General features: G+C 47.3%; 1 protein-coding gene across 6 annotated transcripts; it reads right to left on the bottom strand.

Moving 5' to 3' along the window:
* Window positions 1-4,825: 4,825 nt before the first annotated feature.
* Window positions 4,826-16,833, bottom strand: LOC121272709 (WD repeat-containing protein 20-like). Of its 6 annotated transcripts, none has more exons than XM_041179470.1 (5): window positions 16,530-16,833; window positions 12,971-13,153; window positions 9,731-11,008; window positions 8,956-9,007; window positions 4,826-5,594 (listed from the first exon to the last, which is right to left on the bottom strand). In XM_041179470.1, exons 1-4 carry the CDS (start codon window positions 16,779-16,781, stop codon window positions 8,993-8,995), a joined length of 1,728 nt encoding a protein of 575 aa, XP_041035404.1. In that variant the 5' UTR covers window positions 16,782-16,833; the 3' UTR covers window positions 4,826-5,594; window positions 8,956-8,992. The 6 variants fall into 6 exon arrangements, with proteins under 6 accessions (XP_041035404.1, XP_041035402.1, XP_041035401.1 ...); XM_041179468.1 differs by having other exon boundaries at window positions 9,739-11,008; XM_041179467.1 differs by lacking the exon at window positions 8,956-9,007.
* Window positions 16,834-20,175: the final 3,342 nt, after the last annotated feature.

Below are 20,175 nucleotides of genomic sequence, written 5' to 3'. Positions count from 1 at the left end.
ACATTGTATGCACTTCCTCCCCTCCCCATGTATCAATCACTGGTGATAAAGAGGACAATTCCTCAGAATATCTTTTTTCTGAGGATGCACAGGAAATACAACCATCCAGCCAGCACAAAAAACTTGCACCTCAATGTGTCTAGTCAGAGAAAGAGTTAACTTTTCACTGGGTGATTTATACTTCACGTGAGTATGAGCAGACTTTAGTGACAGGGACAGCTGTGGAGGGTCCACTTCAGGGAGTGCAACCCTCTCCTGGCTCTGCTTAGCTGGACACGATGCTGAATCATTGTTGAGAAGGAGATTGATAGTGGCTTTGACAGCAGCGGCTTTCTAAGGCACTGATGGATATGCCACGCACACCCTCCACAATAGTGGAGAGAGGAATTGAGCTTGAACAGGCTTGCATTATTGTCACAATTAATTGTGAGACTGTCATGGAAAGAGTGGCACAATCCATAAAGAATCAAGCACAGGTCCTTGCAGGCCATATCAGCAAGCTGCTCTCCAGCAGAGTAATAGGAGTGATGTTACTCATAAGAGGGGACATGGAATTTGGACTCCATTGAGAATGCTCCCCTTTCTCACCCGTTGGGTTGGAGCAGTCTTTAGCGGAGCCATCATTCTCCAATCCCAGAGGTCATAGGTCAAAAGCAACTCAGCTGTTGGAGCAGGGATCTGACTCATTTCACTTACCTCAGCTGAAGCCACACATGATGCACCATGTCAACATGGTAGGATACGCATATAGGTGTTTGAAAATGTTATACTGGTATGTTTTCTAGATCAGCACATAGCATTATTAGCACCACTTACACATCTATTCCATTAATGTATCCTGAGTAACACTTGCCCTTAAAGCATACACAATGAGGCTTGGCTGAGAGCCCAGAGTCATAAAAGGATTATCTTAGTAGTGGGTTTTGTTTAGACAACTGTATAGAACTCTTGACATTGTTTGATTGATATTTTTAAGTGTTTATAAGAAGTGGTTCTTTCTGTGATCTCTTGTCAATGTCTCAATGTTTATTTGCACAAGGTTAAGAGATGTGAAGTGTTTGAAGCCTCTGTTATTGATACTTTAGCGGTCTGTCTGATTGACATTTTTATAGGGTTGTAGGAAGAGCATTTGTTTGAAGACGATTTGTGAATAGATGTTTTCTTTTCTGAGCAGTTTGATACATGCCATTGTTATTATAGCTTATTGGTTCTGTACATATTGTACACTTGTAAAGGGGTCTATCGGGGCCATAAATTGGAACTGAGTTGGAATGGATAGAGCACGGGGAGCATGGATAAGACCTTTTGAACTTAATTTTCAAAAAGCCTCCAAATCCAGACCATGGCTTAGGACTGCTATGAGGGGCCGTGAACCATAAGTCATGGAGAAGCTGGCCTGACATCATGAAAATTGCAGGGGACTAGAAGATGCCTGGCTGCAAAATGAAGGCTGCAAGACCAGAGATGCAGGCTCGCTACCTGCACGCTTAATCCATGCCAATGAAAATTGGGGGCGCTGGGAACAGGAATGCTGAAATCTGGTCCCATCTGCCATTTTTAAATGGCTCTGGAGCCGTTCGGACTCTGTGAAAACACAGGTCGCATTTTCCACTATGTGGCATCTTATTCTTCGTACCAAAGTGACCACATCACACTTAGCAATATTGTGGTTCGTTTGCCAATTACAAACCCATTTTGAGAATTTACTAATGTTGCAGAACTTATTTTGTTTCAATCGTTCACTGTATTAACTACACCTGCCAATTTGGTTCGCAAATTTGGAAATTGTACATCTTATTCCCAAGTCCAAATCATTTATGTAAATGGTGAACAACAGTGGTCCCATCATCAGTCCTTGTGGTAAACCACTTCACATCTTTTGTCAGTCTGAGTACATACCTCCTGTACTCTCTGGATTCTATTTTGTAGCCAGCATGCTATCCATTCTGCTACTTGTCTCCTGACTCTGCTTGTTCTGACCTTTGTCAGTAATCTACCTCATCAAAGGCCTTTTAGAAAATCCAACTATATTACATTCACTATCAGCTACATTTTCTTTACATGTTCAGAGAATTCAAGGTTGGTCAAACAATTTCTTCCTTTTTGAAATACACAATATATTTTTAGTTTCTAGAGGCTTTTCTATTTTATTTTCAAGTAAGGATTACATTATTTTTTTCCTTTTACCAGCTTTTTAAACTGTCTGATCTATAGTTACCTAGATTTGATCTATCCCTCTTTTTAAATATAGGAATTACATTAGCTGTCTGCCAGGCTACTAGCACGTTTACCTTTTCTAATGAATTTATGTATTACCTCCCTCAATTTCCAATTTCTTCCCCAGTTGCTCTGAGATAGTTGCTATTCCATTCCCCACCCTGGCCCCCTTGGAATGTTTCCTTCTCCTTGGGGCCATGGTTAGCACTCTGGTGATCATTCCATAGCCTGAGTACTTATCACAATTAACACTTATTTAGTCAATTTGAATTTTATCCTCCCAGATCTGATTAATTAAATACTTGATTTAATTATATAATGTAACTGTAATTCCTCAAGGATCACCATTTGTCTGACACCACAATCACAAATTCAGATCTATTTTTTCCAATCTTCCCTTGCATCACTGAGACATCTATCCACTAAGCCCCTCTTGAGGTGTGACTGCATTCTGGAGAAAACTGTCCAAAAATTCCTCTACCTCCCCTTTGCATTGGAATGTCTCTAACTTGTACTCGAGCTCAAACACTGAGACTGTGTCTCAAACCAAAGATGCTTACTGTAGATGTGGCATTTGGAAACAGTCTCATGGTCCACGAACTCCTACATATAACAGTCTGAACACATAGCCTGCCCTGCCAAATCTATTTAGCTCCAGATATAATATTTCAGAAATATACTAAACTTGAATTTAGCTTGATTTCAGATTAATCTGTAGCTAATTGTGTGTTTTTGCTTATTCACTCTATTTCATTATTTCCATAACTCCTATTTACATCAGATTTTAATTTAATGAAATCCAGAAATCTTTATTAATATTCTCTTAATTTTAATTTGTTATTGCTTCTGTCGCTGATGTCTCTCCTCCAAGCTGGTCCATTTTCCCTCAGCTCCTCTATCTCACTCTCTTCCATCATTACCCACTCAGCCTGTCTCCTCCCCTCAGCTGCACCCTTTCCTCAGTCCAACCCTCCCCTCATTCCACCCTCTCCCATCATTACCCACTCAGCCTGTCCCTTCCCCTCAGCCCCACTCTTCCCTCACTCCCCCCAGCTCACCGTCTCCCCTCAGCCCCACCCTCTCCCTTCATTCTTCCCTCAGCCCTGCCCCCTCCTGTCAGCTATGCCCTCTCACATTCCCCCTCAGCCCTACCCTCTAACCTGTTCCCCCTCTCCCCACCCTCATTCCCCCCTGAGCCCCACTATCTCCCCTCATCAACCTTCCTTCTCCCCTCAGCCATGCCCTCTCCCATTATTCCCCCCTCAGCCCATTCTCTCTGCATATTCCTCCCTCAGCCTCACCCTGTCCTCATTCCCCATCCTATCCCCTCATTCCCTTCCTCTTCTCAGCCCCTCCCTCTTCTAAGATTCCTCCTCTCCTCTCACTCTGCCCCTCCCTTTAAGCCTGTATCCCTTCAGCTCTGCTGTATTCTTAGGTCCTCTTCTTAGCCCCTCACTGTTCTTAGCCTGTCTTCCCAGACTCTTCCTCTCCTCTCTCTCCCCAGACCCTCCCTCTCTCCTCAGTTTGCCCTCCCTTCAGCTCTCCCCACACCCTTCCTCTTCTCTCTCTCCCCCCCACTAGCCTCTCCCTCCCATCACAGGTATTTCTCCACAGTTTATAACCTAATTATTCTGTGAGCTTCCTAAGACAGACAGACAAACAACTGGAACATTTTTTGGTGTTGGTCCTTTCAGCTAAGAACTGGACTGAGATGGCCAAAACTTATTTCATTCTTACATGGAGCGGGGAAACCTGTAATCCTTCAACTTAAGACCCAGAAGTTAACAATGTGTTTCAAATCGAGCAGTGAACCACTGTTGAAGCATCATCTGCTGCACGACACAGGTACAAGTTCGAATCACGAGTGGGCACCTCTGGGCCAAATCCATTCACACTATAATGGACATGTCGTCCAATTGCCAGAGGTATAAGAACTAGGAGTGGATACCCATTTTCATAGATCTCTTGTCTGTTTGTGTACGACCTAGATCTGCTGGGATGAACAGGTGGTTCAGGAACTGTTTGCCTGAAACCAATAAGAGCATTTTAATCCCACTTAAAACATGGGGGATGGTCATTTTCCAGGGATACCAATTGACAGACACCTGGGCTGAAGTTGCCCATAGACTGATATTGCCACCAAAATGCAGCAAGGGGAAATCTAGCTGGTGGCCTCCCATGCTTGCTTGTTCAGGGGCCAGATAAATCCGGTGGGCAGGCAGTTAAAATGGAAGCATTAAGAGATAAGAGGACGACACCATTTGCCCCCTTAAACCACCTCCACCATTCAATAAGATCACAGCTGACCTTCTACCTCAGCACCATCTTCCCACCTTATTGAAACATCTCTCAATTCCTGTACTGCCCAAAAAAATCTAGTGATCTCACTCTTGCATATATGCAGCATCCCAGCACCCACAGCCCTCTGGAGTAGAGAATTTCAAAGATTCACAACCGTGTGCGTGAAGAAATTTCTCCTCATCCGAGTCAGAAATAAGTTCACAATGGCAGTGCTGTCTTATGTGTACACTGCCTCTATAGCGTGCAGAGGCTCACCTTGCTCTCTCCACGCTAGAACGAGTCAAGAAAAGCAACCCCCACCGTGTTAGAAACATATTTTAAATATTTTAATAAAGGAGAAACCAGTCATTTGTTATCATTTGCAAATCACAGCAGAGACAATATTTATGGCCAGAGCTAATGCCACCAAATGTAGTGCATCCCAGCTCAGTTTCCGGTAGAACAACTCAATTAAGTGCAAATAAAAAAAAATGGCGACCATCAATGCTCCGTTGGCCCGCTCTGCAAACAACAGCAGACGTATTGTTCGGTCAAGGCCTCAATTCCTCTTTCCGCATCAGATTGGAGATGAACATTTCCAAAAATTGGGACCTGTTTTTGACCCAATCCTATTTCTGACGCTCATGAGATTTGTATTGCTCTTTGCTTGTACCTGATACTGTGATGAGAATTACACTGATTGCCCTGTCCTTAATTAGTTCCTTTGTCTATGTACACAATATATAATAATCTATCTGTAGTAAGACACTGATAAAGCTCCCCACATTGCTCGCTGGGTTACATTTAGACTGTACAGTTACATAAATTAGAAGTGATTTGAGGTTCAAGCTCCGCCAAGGGATTTAGTTTCAAACTATTAATAAATAAAGGAGTTTTCTTCCCCCAGTGACGGCTGCAGTTTGGGGATTCCTTATCCCAGAACCGGGAGCATCAGTGCATCAGCAGCTCCGACAAACGACGGGCGAGTGCCGATATACTGGCTGTGCCCACGCAGCAGAAAGTACTTTTGCATCAGACTCTAGCTACACCACGGTCCCGCTTGGCGAATTAGCCTGATTCTGTGCCGACAGCAGACCCTGAAAATAGGAAATACACACGGGTTACCACAACATGCCGGTTAACAAAGGGACCACAACCTTAAAGTTCCAGCTAGGATGGCCAGGTGGGGATGTCGGGAAGCACTTCTTCACAGTGGGAATCCAAACTCTCCATCCCTATCAGTAAAGTGCAGGGGAGTAGGATCACCTGGAAAGATCTTTCAAAGAGCCAGCAGAGACACGATGGGCCAAATTACCTCCTTCTGTGCTGTATGATTCAATAATCAGTGAAACCCTTCCAGTGACAGGGATTATTTAAAGTGAGTAACCACAAAAGGAACATGTTGATCCAGCCCCTCAAGACTGTTCCACCATTCAATTATGTCGAAGGGGAGATGCTAGGGTAGTGGTAATGTCACTGGACTAGTAATTCAGAGGCCCAAGCTAATGCTTTGGGTACATCCCACTACGGTCCCATTACTCTTCAAAAATGACCACAGCTAAAGTACCAGAGGGATGATACCTTTAGTATTGTGGAAAGATATACTGGCCTTGGATGAAGTGCAACCTAGATTTATCTGGATTCTGGAAGATTAAGAGATGATTTGATCAAAATTTCAGCACGGGAGTGCTGTTTTGGGTTGCATAACTGAGGGAGTTTAAGGGTTAAAATATATCTAAAGTCTACTCTTTCTTTAATTTAGCAATTAACTAAAAGTTGCTGTTCGGGTTGGAAGGAGGTGAGTTTTAGTCCATCCTTAAAACAGGACTCATAGAGGCTCTGTTTGTGGCTGTAACTAGTTAATTAGTTAACTGACTTAATCAGGTTTTCAGAGGCTAGGTTCAGAGAGTATAAAAGTAGGTTATCATATCATGCTGACTTTGTCTGCACTGGAGTGCTGTTTTGGGCTGTAGTAGAGTGCTTAAGTTGGAGTTTGGTAACTGAGGGAGTTTGGTGAGGAGATGCTCCTTTCCTTGAATTGAAGGAAGTGAGAGTAGAAATTGCAGGGGCACCAGCCATAATTTTTCAGTCTTCCCTAGACTCAGGGGAGGTGCCAGAGGACTGGAGAATTGCAAACATTATGCCCTTGTTCAAACAAGGTTGTAAGGATAAGTCCAGCAATTACAGACCAGACAGTTTAACTTCAGTGATGGGCAAGATTCTAGAAACAATTATTCAGGATAGAATTAGTAATCACATGGAAAATTATGGGTTGATAAGGAAGATCCAGCATGGATTTCTAAAGGGGAAATCGTGTTTAACTAACTTGCTGGAGTTTTTTGAAGAGCTAACAGAACATGTCGATGAGGGTAATGTTGTTGATGTGGTGTACATGGACTTTCAAGAGGCATTTGACACAGTAATACACAACAGACTTGTGAGAAAAGTTATTGCTCATGGAATAAAAGGGACAGTAGCAATGTAGAAACAAAATTGGCTGAAAAATAGGAAGCAGAGAGTAATGGTCAATGGATATTTTTCGGGCTGGAGGAAGGTTTGCCGTGCAGTTCCCCAGGGATCGGTATTGGGACCCTTGCTTTTCCTGATATATATTAATGATCTTGATCTTGGTGTGCAGGGAACAATTTCAAAGTTTGTGGATGATATGAAGCTTGGGAGTGTTGTATACTGCGAGGAGGACAGTGTAGAACTTCAAAAGGACACAGACAAATTGGTGGAGTGGGCAGATAGGTGGTAGATGAAGTTCAATGCAGAGAAGTGTGAGATGATGCATTTTGCATAGATTATTAAAGGTGGCAGGACAGTTGGAGAGAGCAGTTAATAAAGCATATAGTATCCTGGGCTTTACTAATAGGGGCATAGATACAAGATCATGGAGCATATGCTGAATTTATATAAGATACTTGTTAGACATCAGCTGGAATATTGTGTACAATTCTGGGCACCATATTATAGGAAGGATGTGAACATATTGGAGAGAGTGCAGAAGAGGTTTACAAAAATGGTTCCAGGGATGAGAAATTTCAGCTGTGACGATCGATTGGGGAGGTTGGGACTGTTCTCCTTGGAGAGAAGATTTGATAGATATGTTCAAAATTACAAGGGGTCTGGACAGAGTAGATAGGGAGAAGTTGTTCCCGCTCGTAAAAGGATCAAGAATGAGAGGGCACAGATTTAAAGTGATTTGCAAAAGAAGCAAATGTGACGTGAGAGAAAACATTTTCACACAGCGAGTGGTTCAAGTCTGGAAAGCACTGCCTGGAAGTGTGGTGGATACATTCAAGAGGGCATCAGATGATTATTTGAATTGGAATAATATGCAGGGGTATGGGGAAAAGGCAGGGCAATGGCACTAGGTCATAACGCTTATTTGGAGTGCCAGTGCAGACACGATGGGCTGAATGGCCTCCTTCTGTGCTGTTAAAATTCTATGATATTAAGATGAACTGGTCAGATAGATAAAAGCAACTATTTTTACTGGTTGGGGAGTCTGGAATTGAAAACTGGTCTCAGGAATGAAGACCATGAAATTATCATCGATTGTCGTAAAAACCCATCTGCGCAAATGGCAGTTGATGCTAGATCAATTGTAAATTTTAAATGAGATTGATAGATTTTTTGCTAAGCAAAGATTTTAAGGAGTATGGGGAAAAGGCAGGTATATGGTGTATGGTCCATATCTCACTGAATGGCAGGACAGGCTCAAGAGGCTGTTCCTATGTCCAGTACCACAGAACTATGCCCAGAGCACCTCCAGGAAGGGGGGTGGAAAATTAGCAAAGAACAGAATCCCTGAGCAAATGTCCAGACATGGAGCAAGGGACCAGGGTACAATAGATTTAATTTGACACACAGCACAGCCATGAGTTAGCAATACAAATAAAGACAAAATAACCTCATCTCCCCACTCTCTCTACCTCAGTGTGGGCAAGATCCTTATATATTTGCCAGTGCTTGCTGACCTACATTGGCTCCCGGTCAGGTAACACCCGAATTTTAAAATTCTCATCCTCGCTTTCCAATCCCTGTATGGCTTCACCTCTTTGTAATCTCTAACCACCCCACATATCTGCACTCATCTAATTACAGCTCCTTGAGCGTCCCTGATTTTAATTGCTCCACCACTGGTTGCCGTGATTTCAGCTGCCTGGGCCTGGGGCGCCAGAATCCCCTCCCTAAACATTTCCTTCTTCCTCCAAGGCACTCCTTAAAACCCACACCTCTGACCAAGTTTTGGCCATCTGTCCTCGTATCTCCTTAAGTGTTTCATGAAGCTCCTTTGCAGAGTCTTGGGATGTTTTATTACATTAAAGGCACTATATAAACTCAGGTCGCTGTAAGTTCAAAATCCCGCCATTTGTGGGGAGAGGATTCACTCATTAATCTCTGCTCTGCTTAGCCATTCCTGTAGGATCCTAGAGACATTGCAACACTTACGTGGCACCTTAAAAGTAGTCAAATGTCCCTGGGTACGTCACAGGAGCATTACCTGACAAAATAAGGAGATAAAAGGACAGGTGATCAAAGGCTTGGTCACGGAGGCGGATTTCAATCGTTTTAAAAAGGAAAGACATGGAGAGATTTAAGGTGAATTCTGGAGCTTAGGGTGCAGGCTGAAGGCACAGCCGCCAACAGGGGAGTGAAGAAAACTGGGGAAGTGCAGGGGGCCAGAATGGGTAGAATGCAGAAACCTTGGAGGTTAGAGAAATCACATTTACACATGGGTACAAACTGCTCCAAGAACCTTTGTCACTTGTGCTGCGATTGTCTACCAACACTAGCTCTTCTCAAACAGGACACTGCAATGGTTCATTTCCAACTGACTAACAACTCCAACTTTATTTCTATAGCACCCTTAACGTAATAAAATGTCCTAAGGCATTTCACAGGAGATATTTGACAAAGAAAATTTGACACCGAGCTTCATAAGGAGATATTTAGACAGGTTGGTCAAAGGGGTGGCCTTTAAGGCAGTCTCAAAAGGAATGAGAGGCAAAGAGGCAGAGATTAGGTTAGGGAGGGAATTCCAGACTTTAGGGCCCAAGCTGCTGAATGCACAGCCGCCATTCAGCCGCCTATGGTCAAGCAATTAAAATTCAGGATGTACAAGAGGCCAGAATTGGAGAAGTGCAGAGATCTTGGGAGGGTTCGAAGGCTGCAGGAGGTTCCAGAGGTAATGACTCTGGTCAATCTCCATCCCTCCCATACTCACCACTTTACCTGGCCGTGCCCATGTGCAAATGAAGCCTTCTTGGCAAGCAGTGACTATGCAGTCCTCCAGGAATATCAACACCGTTAGTCTCTCGTGCGCGATCTTTTTACAGACCAGAGGCTCCAGCAAGGGCACCTCGTCCATGCGGGGACACAAAGTCGTCCCCAAAGTCTTTGCAGAGTCAAGTTTGTTTCTCGTGACCAAGTTGAGCTTGTCGGTGCTCTTGCTGATGACGTGCCCGATGCTGTGGTTCCGTTTGTGGTCCTTCTCCGCGCTTTTATCTTTGCGCTCGTGGAGCGTCAGTGTTGCAAACTTGCTGATGCTGAATGGGACGCCCCCGTCCGTCGTGTGGGCCTTGCTGTTGGTGTTCGTAACGGCCGGGTGCGGAAGACTGTTTGACCGGGACAGAGAGTGCGGGATGGAGTTGGCCACGTTGGCCTCCAGCGCGAGGCCACCAGTGTGGCTTCCGCAGCTCAGGGAGCCAGGGACGGCTGTGTTCACCACGTTTGTGTGTGTCCGAGCTCGCGAGAGGGGCTGATGGGGGAACAGAATGTCTTCCGTCAAATCCCACAGGCAGAACTGAGTGTCCTGCCCCACGGAGCCGAACCGGTAGGTCACGTTCGTTGCCCGTCCGTCCGTCGAGTTGTGCTTGGAGAGTCTGGATAAAGTGCTGTTGGTCCGATTGCGGCCAAAGGGGGTGTGCTCCTGGATGTCCTCGTCGCTGCCGCTGAACTCGGGCTGCTCTCCGTCGTCAACGCTGCTTGTGTAAGGGTCAAAGGCCACCACGCTGACCCAGGACTTGTGACCGTGACCCCGGGCGATCACCCGGCAGTCCCAGAAGGACCAGACCGTCACCAGGTCGTCCTCGCCCCCCGTCACGATGTACCTGCCGTCCGGGCTCCAGCACACGCACAGCAGCCCCCCAAAGTAGCTCTTCATCGCGCCGTACAGCTCCATCGAGTCAAAGTGGAAGACCCGCAGGCTGCCGTCTTGGCTGGCACATGCCACGTGCTTGCCATCAGGGGCGAAGGCGAACTCGTGGAGGGCGCCCTCGCCGACCGACCACTTCAGTAGAGGGTTCCGGCTCGACTTGCTCTTGCAGGTGTAGACCGCGAAGCCAGGCCCCTGTTTCAGCGGCTGGTAGTGGGGTGCAGTGGTGCCACACGGATGCTCCACATTGTAGAGGTAGAGGTTGCCGCTGGTGTGGGCGACCAGGAAGAGGCTCTCGGACTCTGGCATCCACTTCAAGCAGGTCACCTTGGTCTTGTCGATGAATCTCTGCGCAGCAAAGAGGAAGAAAAGCCCTTTAAACTTTTGTAAAAGAAGCAGGAAAACAAAAACTGGCAGCACTGGAGGGATTTGGGATCCTGGCCCAGCTCTCATAGGAGAGTTTTCCCGTTCCATTGGTGGCTGCTGGGCAAGAAGCCCAGAAATGGGACAGAGTGCCCTGTCACTCAACCTGTGCCCAGGCGCAGATAAGGAATGGGACAGAGTGCCCTGTCATTCAACATATGCCCAGGTGCAGATAAGAGAAGCTTGGTTTTCAGTCAATAACTGAAAGTGGACTCGGGGTTACTTGCTGCACAAACTTCACACTGACAATTTAGCTCCGTGATGTGAAGAATCATCACAAATTGGATGAGCTTTGGGGACGAGGTGGGAGGTGGTAGGTGTGGAGAGTTTAACCCAGAATAGGAATCCCACGGCAGCATTCAAATGTGTTTCAAATGCAGAGATTGCCTGCAAATTTCAAAACACCAAACACTAAAAAGGCTAAGTGACCGATCACAAAGTCCAAACAAAAAAAAGTCAGGTTTGTGTTAGAGGAAGAGCTGGGTTTAAATCTAACCCAGGTGACTGTATGAGATCCCAAATGTCATTCATTCTGTTCGTTCAGTGGGAAGAAAGTGGTTTTAAAATGGGGCAAGGGCAGCCCAGGTACACGGCACCATGTGACAGGGTGGGGGAACAGTTCGGGAAGTTGGGGGTGGGGGGTGGGGTGTGAGTAGGGGGAAAAGGATAAACAGAGCCATCATAAAAATAACATTTCCAACAGTCTCAGAATGGAGTGAGTGGGAGGAACATCTCAATAAATGAGAATCTTCTCAGTTAATGGCCCTCAGTAAAAGCGCCACCCAATCTTCAGCCTGGGGAGGAGGGAGACAGCTTCCTAACAGCACTGTGGGTGCTCCTAAACCACAGGGACTGCAGCGGTTCAAGAAGGCAGCTCACCACCACCTTCTCAAGAGGCAATAGGGATGGGCAATAGATGCTGGCCCAGCCAGCGAAGCCTGTTAAATCCAATAATTCTATGTTGAGGAAGAATGAGTCTGAAGCTAGCCTGTACCTTTAACACAGGTTTATGTCCAGGACAGCAAAATGACAGACTCTCCCGCTCAGAGTGAACTGGTTGATATACTCCTGCAATGATTCCCTAATCCTCCCCCAGTTGGGCTTAAAGCACGTATTCTAAGGCAGCACCATTCTAACATTAACAAAGCCCACATCCCACGGATGAACATTTAAAAAACAGTGCTGACCATCTCCCAGTTGCTCCCCTTCCCCATTCATCCCCTTGTAAAGGATGAAAGGAGGCAAATATTCCAGTTCCCAACACTTACACCCACAGCTGAAAGGTGAATGAAACTAGTGCCATCGCCAGGGTTAGACTCAAGGTCAACACCAACCTGCATTTAGACGGCACCTTTAACACAGTAAAATGTTGAAAGGTGCTTCACAGGAGTGTTAGCAACAAAATTTGACACCGAGCTACCTGACAGGATGTTAGGGCAGATGACCAAATGCTTGATCAAAGAGGCGGGCATTCAGGAATGTGTCAGAGGATAAAGAGGTGGGGGGGTTGGGGGGGAATTCCAGAGCTTAGGGCCTCAGCAACGTGTCAATGGTGGAGGGGTTAAAATTGGGGATGCACAAGAGGCCAGAATTTGAGGGAGGCAGAGACCTTGGAGAGGATTAGAAAGATAGAGACGGGCAAGGCCATGGGGAGGTTTGGAAACAAAGATGAGAATGTAAAAGCGAGGTGGAATTCAGCTGCAAGCACAGGGGTGATGGGTGAATCCTTAAGCTGCACCATAACTGCAGCATTGGAAAACTTGGGGACGTTCTCAGTCACTCCACGAGGACAGGATAACAGAAACTGCTGCCCCTCTGGATAGAAAGTGACTGTTCAAATCAGTCAAGCCTCAAAAGTGCAACACATAACTTGGGTGATCACTCTACCTCTTCATTGAACAACTTGCTGGTTTCTTTTTTGATTGGATCCAGGTATTGGACCTGTCCTGCGGAGAAGCCGACTACAAGTGAGACACTGTCGGGCGTGGCAGTGAACTGGTTAAAATCATGGCAGGTCGGCTGCGTCCCTTTGTAGATACGCTTGTCAATGGGTTTACTTAGGTCTGCCGCCTAAAGAGAATATAAAAGATGCATTTTTAATCAACAAAGCTCAGAGTGTCAGTACTGCAAGCAGCAAAAGTTTTATAACTCAACTCTAATTAATGGCCCAAATCCCACTAAGGTGACAAGATGCCAAGTGTGTGCTGTAAGTACACCAGAGCTGTTTTAAGATGGAGAAACTCTACACCTTGTTTGCCTTCAAAACTCCAGCATAACACGTTAGGGACAGAAGTAGGCCGTTCAGCCCACCAAGCCTGGTCCACCAGTCAACCAGGTGATGTCTGAACTATATCTTAACTCCATCTGTAACCTCAACTGCCCTTGCAAAACAAAAACATATCACTCAGTTTTTAACTTTTCAATTAACTCCCAGCCTCAGCAACATGTTTATGGGAGGAGAGTTCCAGATCTGTATCACTCTGTGATATCTGAGCGATGGAAGGCATTGCTTAATAAGGTTGTGCACATTTTTCAACCAAATACCAGACCAGCAACACAGACTCATGTAGAACATGAGAATTAGGAGCAGCGGTAGGCCATAATGCCCCATGAGCCTGCTCTGCCATCCAAGAAGGTCACAGTTCATCTTTAACCTCAATTCCACTCTCCCACCGATACCCTAATTGCCTCATACAGGGGGGGTCAAGGATTCTAAAGATTCACAGCCCTGTGAGTGAAGAAAATTCCCACTACATTTCTGAATGGCTGACCTCCTCATCCTGAGATTATTACACCTACTTCAAAACTCTCCTGCTATTGAAGAATTTTGTTTTAAAAAAGTGTAGTCACTCTAATCAGCTCCTTCAACGCTGTCTCCAAAAAACAATCCCAGGCCAGAGTTAGGTATAGAGTAAAGCTCCATCTACACTGTCCCCATCAAACATCCCAGGGCAGGTACAGCACGGAGTTAGACACAGAAGTAAAGTTCCCTCTACACTGTCACCATCAAACACTCCCAAGACAGGTACAACACAGGGTTAGATACAGAATAAAGCTCCCTCTACACTGTCCCATCAAACACTCTGAGGGCAGGTCCAGCACGGTGTTAGACACAGAATAAAGATCCGTCTACAATGTAGCCATCAAACACTCCCAGGGAAGATACAGCACGGGGTTAGTTACAGAGTAAAGCTCCCTCAACACTGTCCCTATCAAACACTCCCAGGACAGGTACAGCATGTGGTTAGATACAGAGTAAAACTCCCTCGACATTGTCTCCATCAAATACTCCCAGGGCAGGTACAGCATTTGTTAGATACATAGGAAAGCTCTGTCTATATTGTCCCAGAATCTCCTCTTGAATTTAACTCTTGGTGTGCAGGTCTGCTAAACCTACACTGCACTCCTTCTAAAGCCAATATATCCCTCCTAAGGTCTGGTGCCCAGAACTGCTCATAGCAGTATGTGGTGTAGTCAGGGCTTTGTATAACTGAAGCATGTAACTGACTCCCTTGTCTCGAAGATATAACGGTGAACACTTCATTTGCCTTTTTGATTATTTTTTCTACCCAACTCTCTTTGAGCCTCCACTGTTTCTGGCTTTTCACTATTTAGAAAGGCTGTGATGATGATGGATTTAGTTGCCTTGTAAAGAGCTGGGCTGAACTTTTGGTGCCATGAGGATGAGCTGCCTCTCCATAAACTTCAGTGATAGCAGCAGGGAAAGGAGGCGAAAGTTCAGGAAACAAGTGGGCAAACCTGACTGAAAAACCTGGTGATGACAGTGTTTGTGACCAGCAGTGCATGAGGCTGTCTGTCCGGGCCTGATTGCTGAGGTAGACAATGTGCAATCAATGCCATCATCCAAGGAGAAGTCTTCATCCAGCATCTAACCCAGTGCTGTCCCTGCCCTGGGAGTGTTTGATGGAGACAGTGCAGAGGGAGCTTTACTCTGTATCTAACCCCGTGCTGTACCTGTCCTGGGAGTGTTTGATGGGGACAGTGTAGAGGGAGCTTTACTCTGTATCTAACCCCGTGCTGTACCTGTCCTGGGAGGGTTTGATGGGGACAGTGTAGAGGGAGCTTTACTCTGTATCTAACCCCGTGCTGTACCTGTCCTAGGAGGGTTTGATGGGGACAGTGTAGAGGGAGCTTTACTCTGTATCTAACCCCGTGCTGTACCTGTCCTGGGAGGGTTTGATGGGGACAGTGTAGAGGGAGCTTTACTCTGTATCTAACCCCGTGCTGTACCTGTCCTGGGAGTGTTTGATGGGGACAGTGCAGAGGGAGCTTTACTCTGTATCTAACCCTGTGCTGTACCTGTCCTGGGAGTGTTTGATGGGGACAATGTAGAGGGAGCTTTACTCTGTATCTAACCCCGTGCTGTACCTGCCCAGGGAGTCTTCTTCAGGGTCAGTGTGGCCTTTAATGGAACACAGTTGAAAAAGCAGAGCCTGATCCTTTTGAGAACTCATTGAGTATTTCCACTATCAGACGCTGTCATCATTACAAATACAGTTATACTTCACTGCTCTAACAGATAAGTTTTTTCATATTCTGCATTGTGCTAAATCCTCTGCCCCTGGTCCTGCCGTGTTCTAGTTGCCTCTGGCGCACGTACCAATGAGCAGTGAATCTCCCCCACCAACTCCACTCCCTGCTACAAGACCCCAACAATTCTTGACCTCAGACTGCTGAACTCAATCCTTGATCTCCCTATACCTGAACTCAACCCATGACCTCCTGATGTCCAAACCCAACACTTGACCTCCTTATATCTGAACCCAACCCTTGACCTCCCTATACCTGAACCCAACCCTTGACCTCCCTATATCTGAACACAACCCTTGACCTCCCTATACCTGAACACAACCCTTGACCTCCCTATACCTGAACACAACCCTTGACCTCCCTATACCTGAACACAACCCTTGACCTTCCTACACCTGAACCCAACCCTTGACTTCCCTACACCTGAACACAACCCTTGACCTCCCTATACCTGAACACAACCCTTGACCTCCCTATACCTGAACACAACCCTTGACCTCCCTATACTTGAACCCAACCCTTGACCTCCCTATACCTGAACCCAACCCTTGACCTCCCTATACCTGAACCCAACGCTTGACCTCCCTATACCTGAACCCAACCCTTGACCTCCCTAGACCTGAACACAACCTTTGACATTCCGGTACCCTGACCTTATCTCCTGACCCCCACCATGACCCGAACCCAAACTGTGACCCCCATTAGTTGACCTCAGCCCCTGACTCCAGTCCTCCTCCACCATCACCCCTCTCAAAACTAACCCCCAACCCTTGACCTCTGCTGCCTGACCTCTGCTCGGTGCAAACATGAACCCGGATGGGGCTGGGTCTCCGCGCCCGGAGCTCCATCCTGTCCAGGCCCGAAAGCCCCTCGCGCCCGGCGGCTCCGGCCTCACCTTCCTGGGGCCCCGGTACAGGTAGAGGTAGAGTTCGCGGCCCACATTGAAGCAGATGCGGTCCCCGCTGCCGCTCTGGTCCCGCACATTCACCATGGAGACCCGCACTGGGTTGGTGCCCTGGGTGGCGCTGAGGGGCACCCGGTTCGGGCGGCTGTACTCGGACAGACTCAGCAGCTTGTAGGCTCCCTCCCGGGTCCGGAACTGCGACTTGATCTCGTTCAGCTCCTTCCCTCCGCCCTCCGCCGCCATCTTCAGCCGGAGCCGCAAAACAGCGGCTGCCGCTCGCACCGCCCGGCCCGGCCCAGCCCAGCCCAGCCCGGCCTCCGCCAGCAGCGCCACCTCCCGGCGCAGCCTCCACCAGCAGCGCCACCTCCCGGCCCACGCCGGCAGCGCCACCTCCCGGCCCGACCCGGTCTCCGCCAGCAGCGCCACCTCCCGGCCCGACCCGGCCTACGCCGGTAGCGCCACCGCCCGGCCCGGTCTCCACCAGCAGCGCCACCTCCCGGCCCGGCAGCAAATCACAGGGAACAGATACATTGCACAACTTGTGCAACAGGCCATTCGGCCCATTAGTTCTGTACTGGCGTTTATAGTGCACCTGAGCCGCCTCCCCTTCCAACCCTCTCAGACCTGAAAACAATATTTTGACCCCTGCTGGGCTGGGATTGGATTTGAATCAATGATTCTTGACCCAGGTGTTGACAAAAGCCAAAGAGAATTTAGCCTGAAGCGGAGTTTTAACAAGATGACACATTCAAGAGCAAAGTGTTTGTTCACAGAGGTTTAATTTAGTTTGGAAAAACGTGCAAAAGGAGCATATTATAACCACTTCATGACCTAACCTATAAGATCAATCAAAATCGCCTCTATTCAGACCACCCCCAGCAACGAGCCCTCATCTCCAAAGCTCCAGCCCACAGGAGGTTGGGGGACTTGGTGTCTCACAGTCAGGAGCAAAATAGGGATCGTTGCAGGGAACAGAACGAAGAGCATCCTCATTGAATGAACGGCGGGGCAGACTTGACGGGCCGAATGGCCAAAGCGGGACCGGGTTTTTTGGGGGGGGGGGGGGTCAGGAAGTCCGGCGCAATCGCCGGCAGTTACTGTAAGGCCTGCACTCTCGCTGCAAACAACAGCACTTGCTTCTCCAGCTCCTTGTTCAGCTGAGACTGCGAGGCCCTTGGATTTTCTTTCACAAACGCCACGATGCCAAGGATACATTGTCTCTGTGGGCAAAAGCAGCAAGCGGTTAATCGTGGTTTAAAATAATAATAATAATAATAATAATAATAATAAAAGCCCATGGGGCCCAGCTGGATACAAGATTGGCTCAGTGGCAGGAAACAAAGGGTAATTGTTGAGGTGTGTCTTTGTGCCTGGAAGGCTGTTTCCACTGGGGTTCCCCAGGGCTCAGTATTAGACCCCCTGCTTTTCATGGTGTATATTAATGATCTGGACGTGCATGCAGGGGGAATGATCAAGAGGTTTGCAGACAACACAAAAATTGGCCGCACGGTTGACAGCGAGAGCGAGGAGGATTGCCATAGACTGCAGGTGGACTGGTCAGGTGGGCAGAAGAGTGGCAAATGGGATTCAACCCAGAGAAGAAGTGTGGGGTGATGCATTTGGGGAGGTCGAACAAGGCAAAGGATCGCACAATAAATGGGAGGAGACTGAGAGACGTTAGAGGGGCCTTAGAGCGATTGTCTACTGATCCTGAAGGTAGCAGGACCAGTCGATAAGGTGGTTAAAAAGGCATATGGAATCCTTTCCTTTAATAGCAGAGGCATAGAATATAAGAGCAGGGAGGTTATGCTGGAACTGTGTAAATCATTAGTTAGGTTACAACTTGAGTGCTGTGTGCAGTTCCGGTCACCGCATTACAGAAAGGGTGTTATTGCATTAGACAGGGTACAGAGGAGATTTACGAGGATGTTGCTGGGACTGGAAAATTGCAGCGATGAGGAGAGATTGGAGAGGCTGGGTTGTTCTCCTTGGAACAGAGGAGGCTGAGGGGAGATTCGATTGAGGTGTACAAAATTGTGAGGGGCCTGGTTAGAGTGGATGGGAAGGGCCTGTTTACTTTAGCAGGGAGGTCAGTGACTGGGGGGGAGCATAGATTTAAAGTGATTGGTAGAAAGGTTAGGGAGGGAGATGAGGAAAATCTTTCCACCCGGAGGGTTGTGGGGGGGGTGGTCTGGAACTCACTGCCTGAAATGGGAGTGGAGGCAGAAACCTTCAACTCGCTGAATAAGTATCTGGATGTGCACCTGAAGTGCTGTAACCTGCAGGGCTACAAACTGAACGCTGGAAAGTGGGGTGAGGCTGGGGGGCTCCTTTTTTGGCTGGTACAGATACGATGGGCTGAGTGGCCTCTTTCTGTGCTGTAAATGTTCTGTGATTCTATGGAAGGTGGTGGATTTCTTAAACTTCTTACGACTTAAAAGGAAAGTAGCAGAGAGATAGTCACAAGCTCCCCCTTACCTGCCATTCTTTAGTACATCCAGGATAGGGATGGATGATGTGAAATGGGCAAGAATTGGATGATTGGGAGCCAGACTCCCTTAACATGAAATAGGAGCAGGAGCAGGCCATTCAGCCACACCCCACCTCCGAGCCTGCTCTGCCATTCAATACAATCAGGGCAGATCCTCTACCTCAACTCCACTTTCCCACCTCCTCCCCACAGGATCAAAATCTCATGCCGAATGCAAGAAGGTTCCTTTCCCATTGTAAAATGGGATTGTGTTTCAACTCAGCCTGAGGTGACTCCAGCTGGTATGGAGGATGAAAGTCTGGCAATCCAGATGCCCTTCCTTCAGCTTGCTGTAATGTTACCTATCGCTATGAACTGCACGACCAAACCCTCTGATCTCCAGTGGAGTGTATTTGACGACGGAGCATCCACAACTCTCCGGGGTAGAGAATTCCAAAGACTCACACCCTCGTGAGTGAAGTAATTTCCCTTCATCTCAGTCCAAAATGATCGGTCCCTTACCCTGAGACTGTCCCCCCAGCCAGGGGGAAACAACCTCTCAGCGTTCACCCTGTCAAACCCCTTCAAAACCGTGTCTGTTTCAATGAGATCACCTCCCATTCTTCTAAACCCCAGAAGGATGTAAACCCCAAATTACTCCGCCTCTCATTGGAGGGTCACCCCTCCACCCAGGGAGCACTTTCCGGAACCTTCCCTAGACAGGCTCCAAGACAAGTTTATTGTGCCTTATACATGGAGACCGAAGCTGCGCACAGTACTGCAAATGTGGTCCCACCAAAGGCGTGAACTAGGTCTCTTCATTTTTGTACTCCAATCCCCATGGTAATACAGGACAACATGATATTTGCCTTCCTAACTGCTTGCTGCACCTGCTGCTAACTTCATGTTCCTTCTCTTTCTCAGCATCGACATTTGGAAGTTTCACAGCTTCCCAAACATATTCTACTTTTCTCTTCTGACCACACATTAAAAAACTCACTTTTCAGCACATTATCCTCCACCTGCCACTCACTCAACTTTCCAAATGACTCTCCAGGGATTCCCTCTACACTGTCCCCATCAAACACTCCCAGGACAGGTACAGCACGGGGTTAGATACAGAGTAAAGCTCCTTATACACTGTCCCCATCAAACACTCCCAGGACA

This window comes from Carcharodon carcharias, chromosome 34 (assembly GCF_017639515.1).
Source record: "Carcharodon carcharias isolate sCarCar2 chromosome 34, sCarCar2.pri, whole genome shotgun sequence".
Lineage (NCBI taxonomy): Eukaryota > Metazoa > Chordata > Chondrichthyes > Lamniformes > Lamnidae > Carcharodon > Carcharodon carcharias.
Note: the sequence above shows the minus strand (reverse complement) of the source record. Positions and strands in the feature narration are given on the sequence as shown.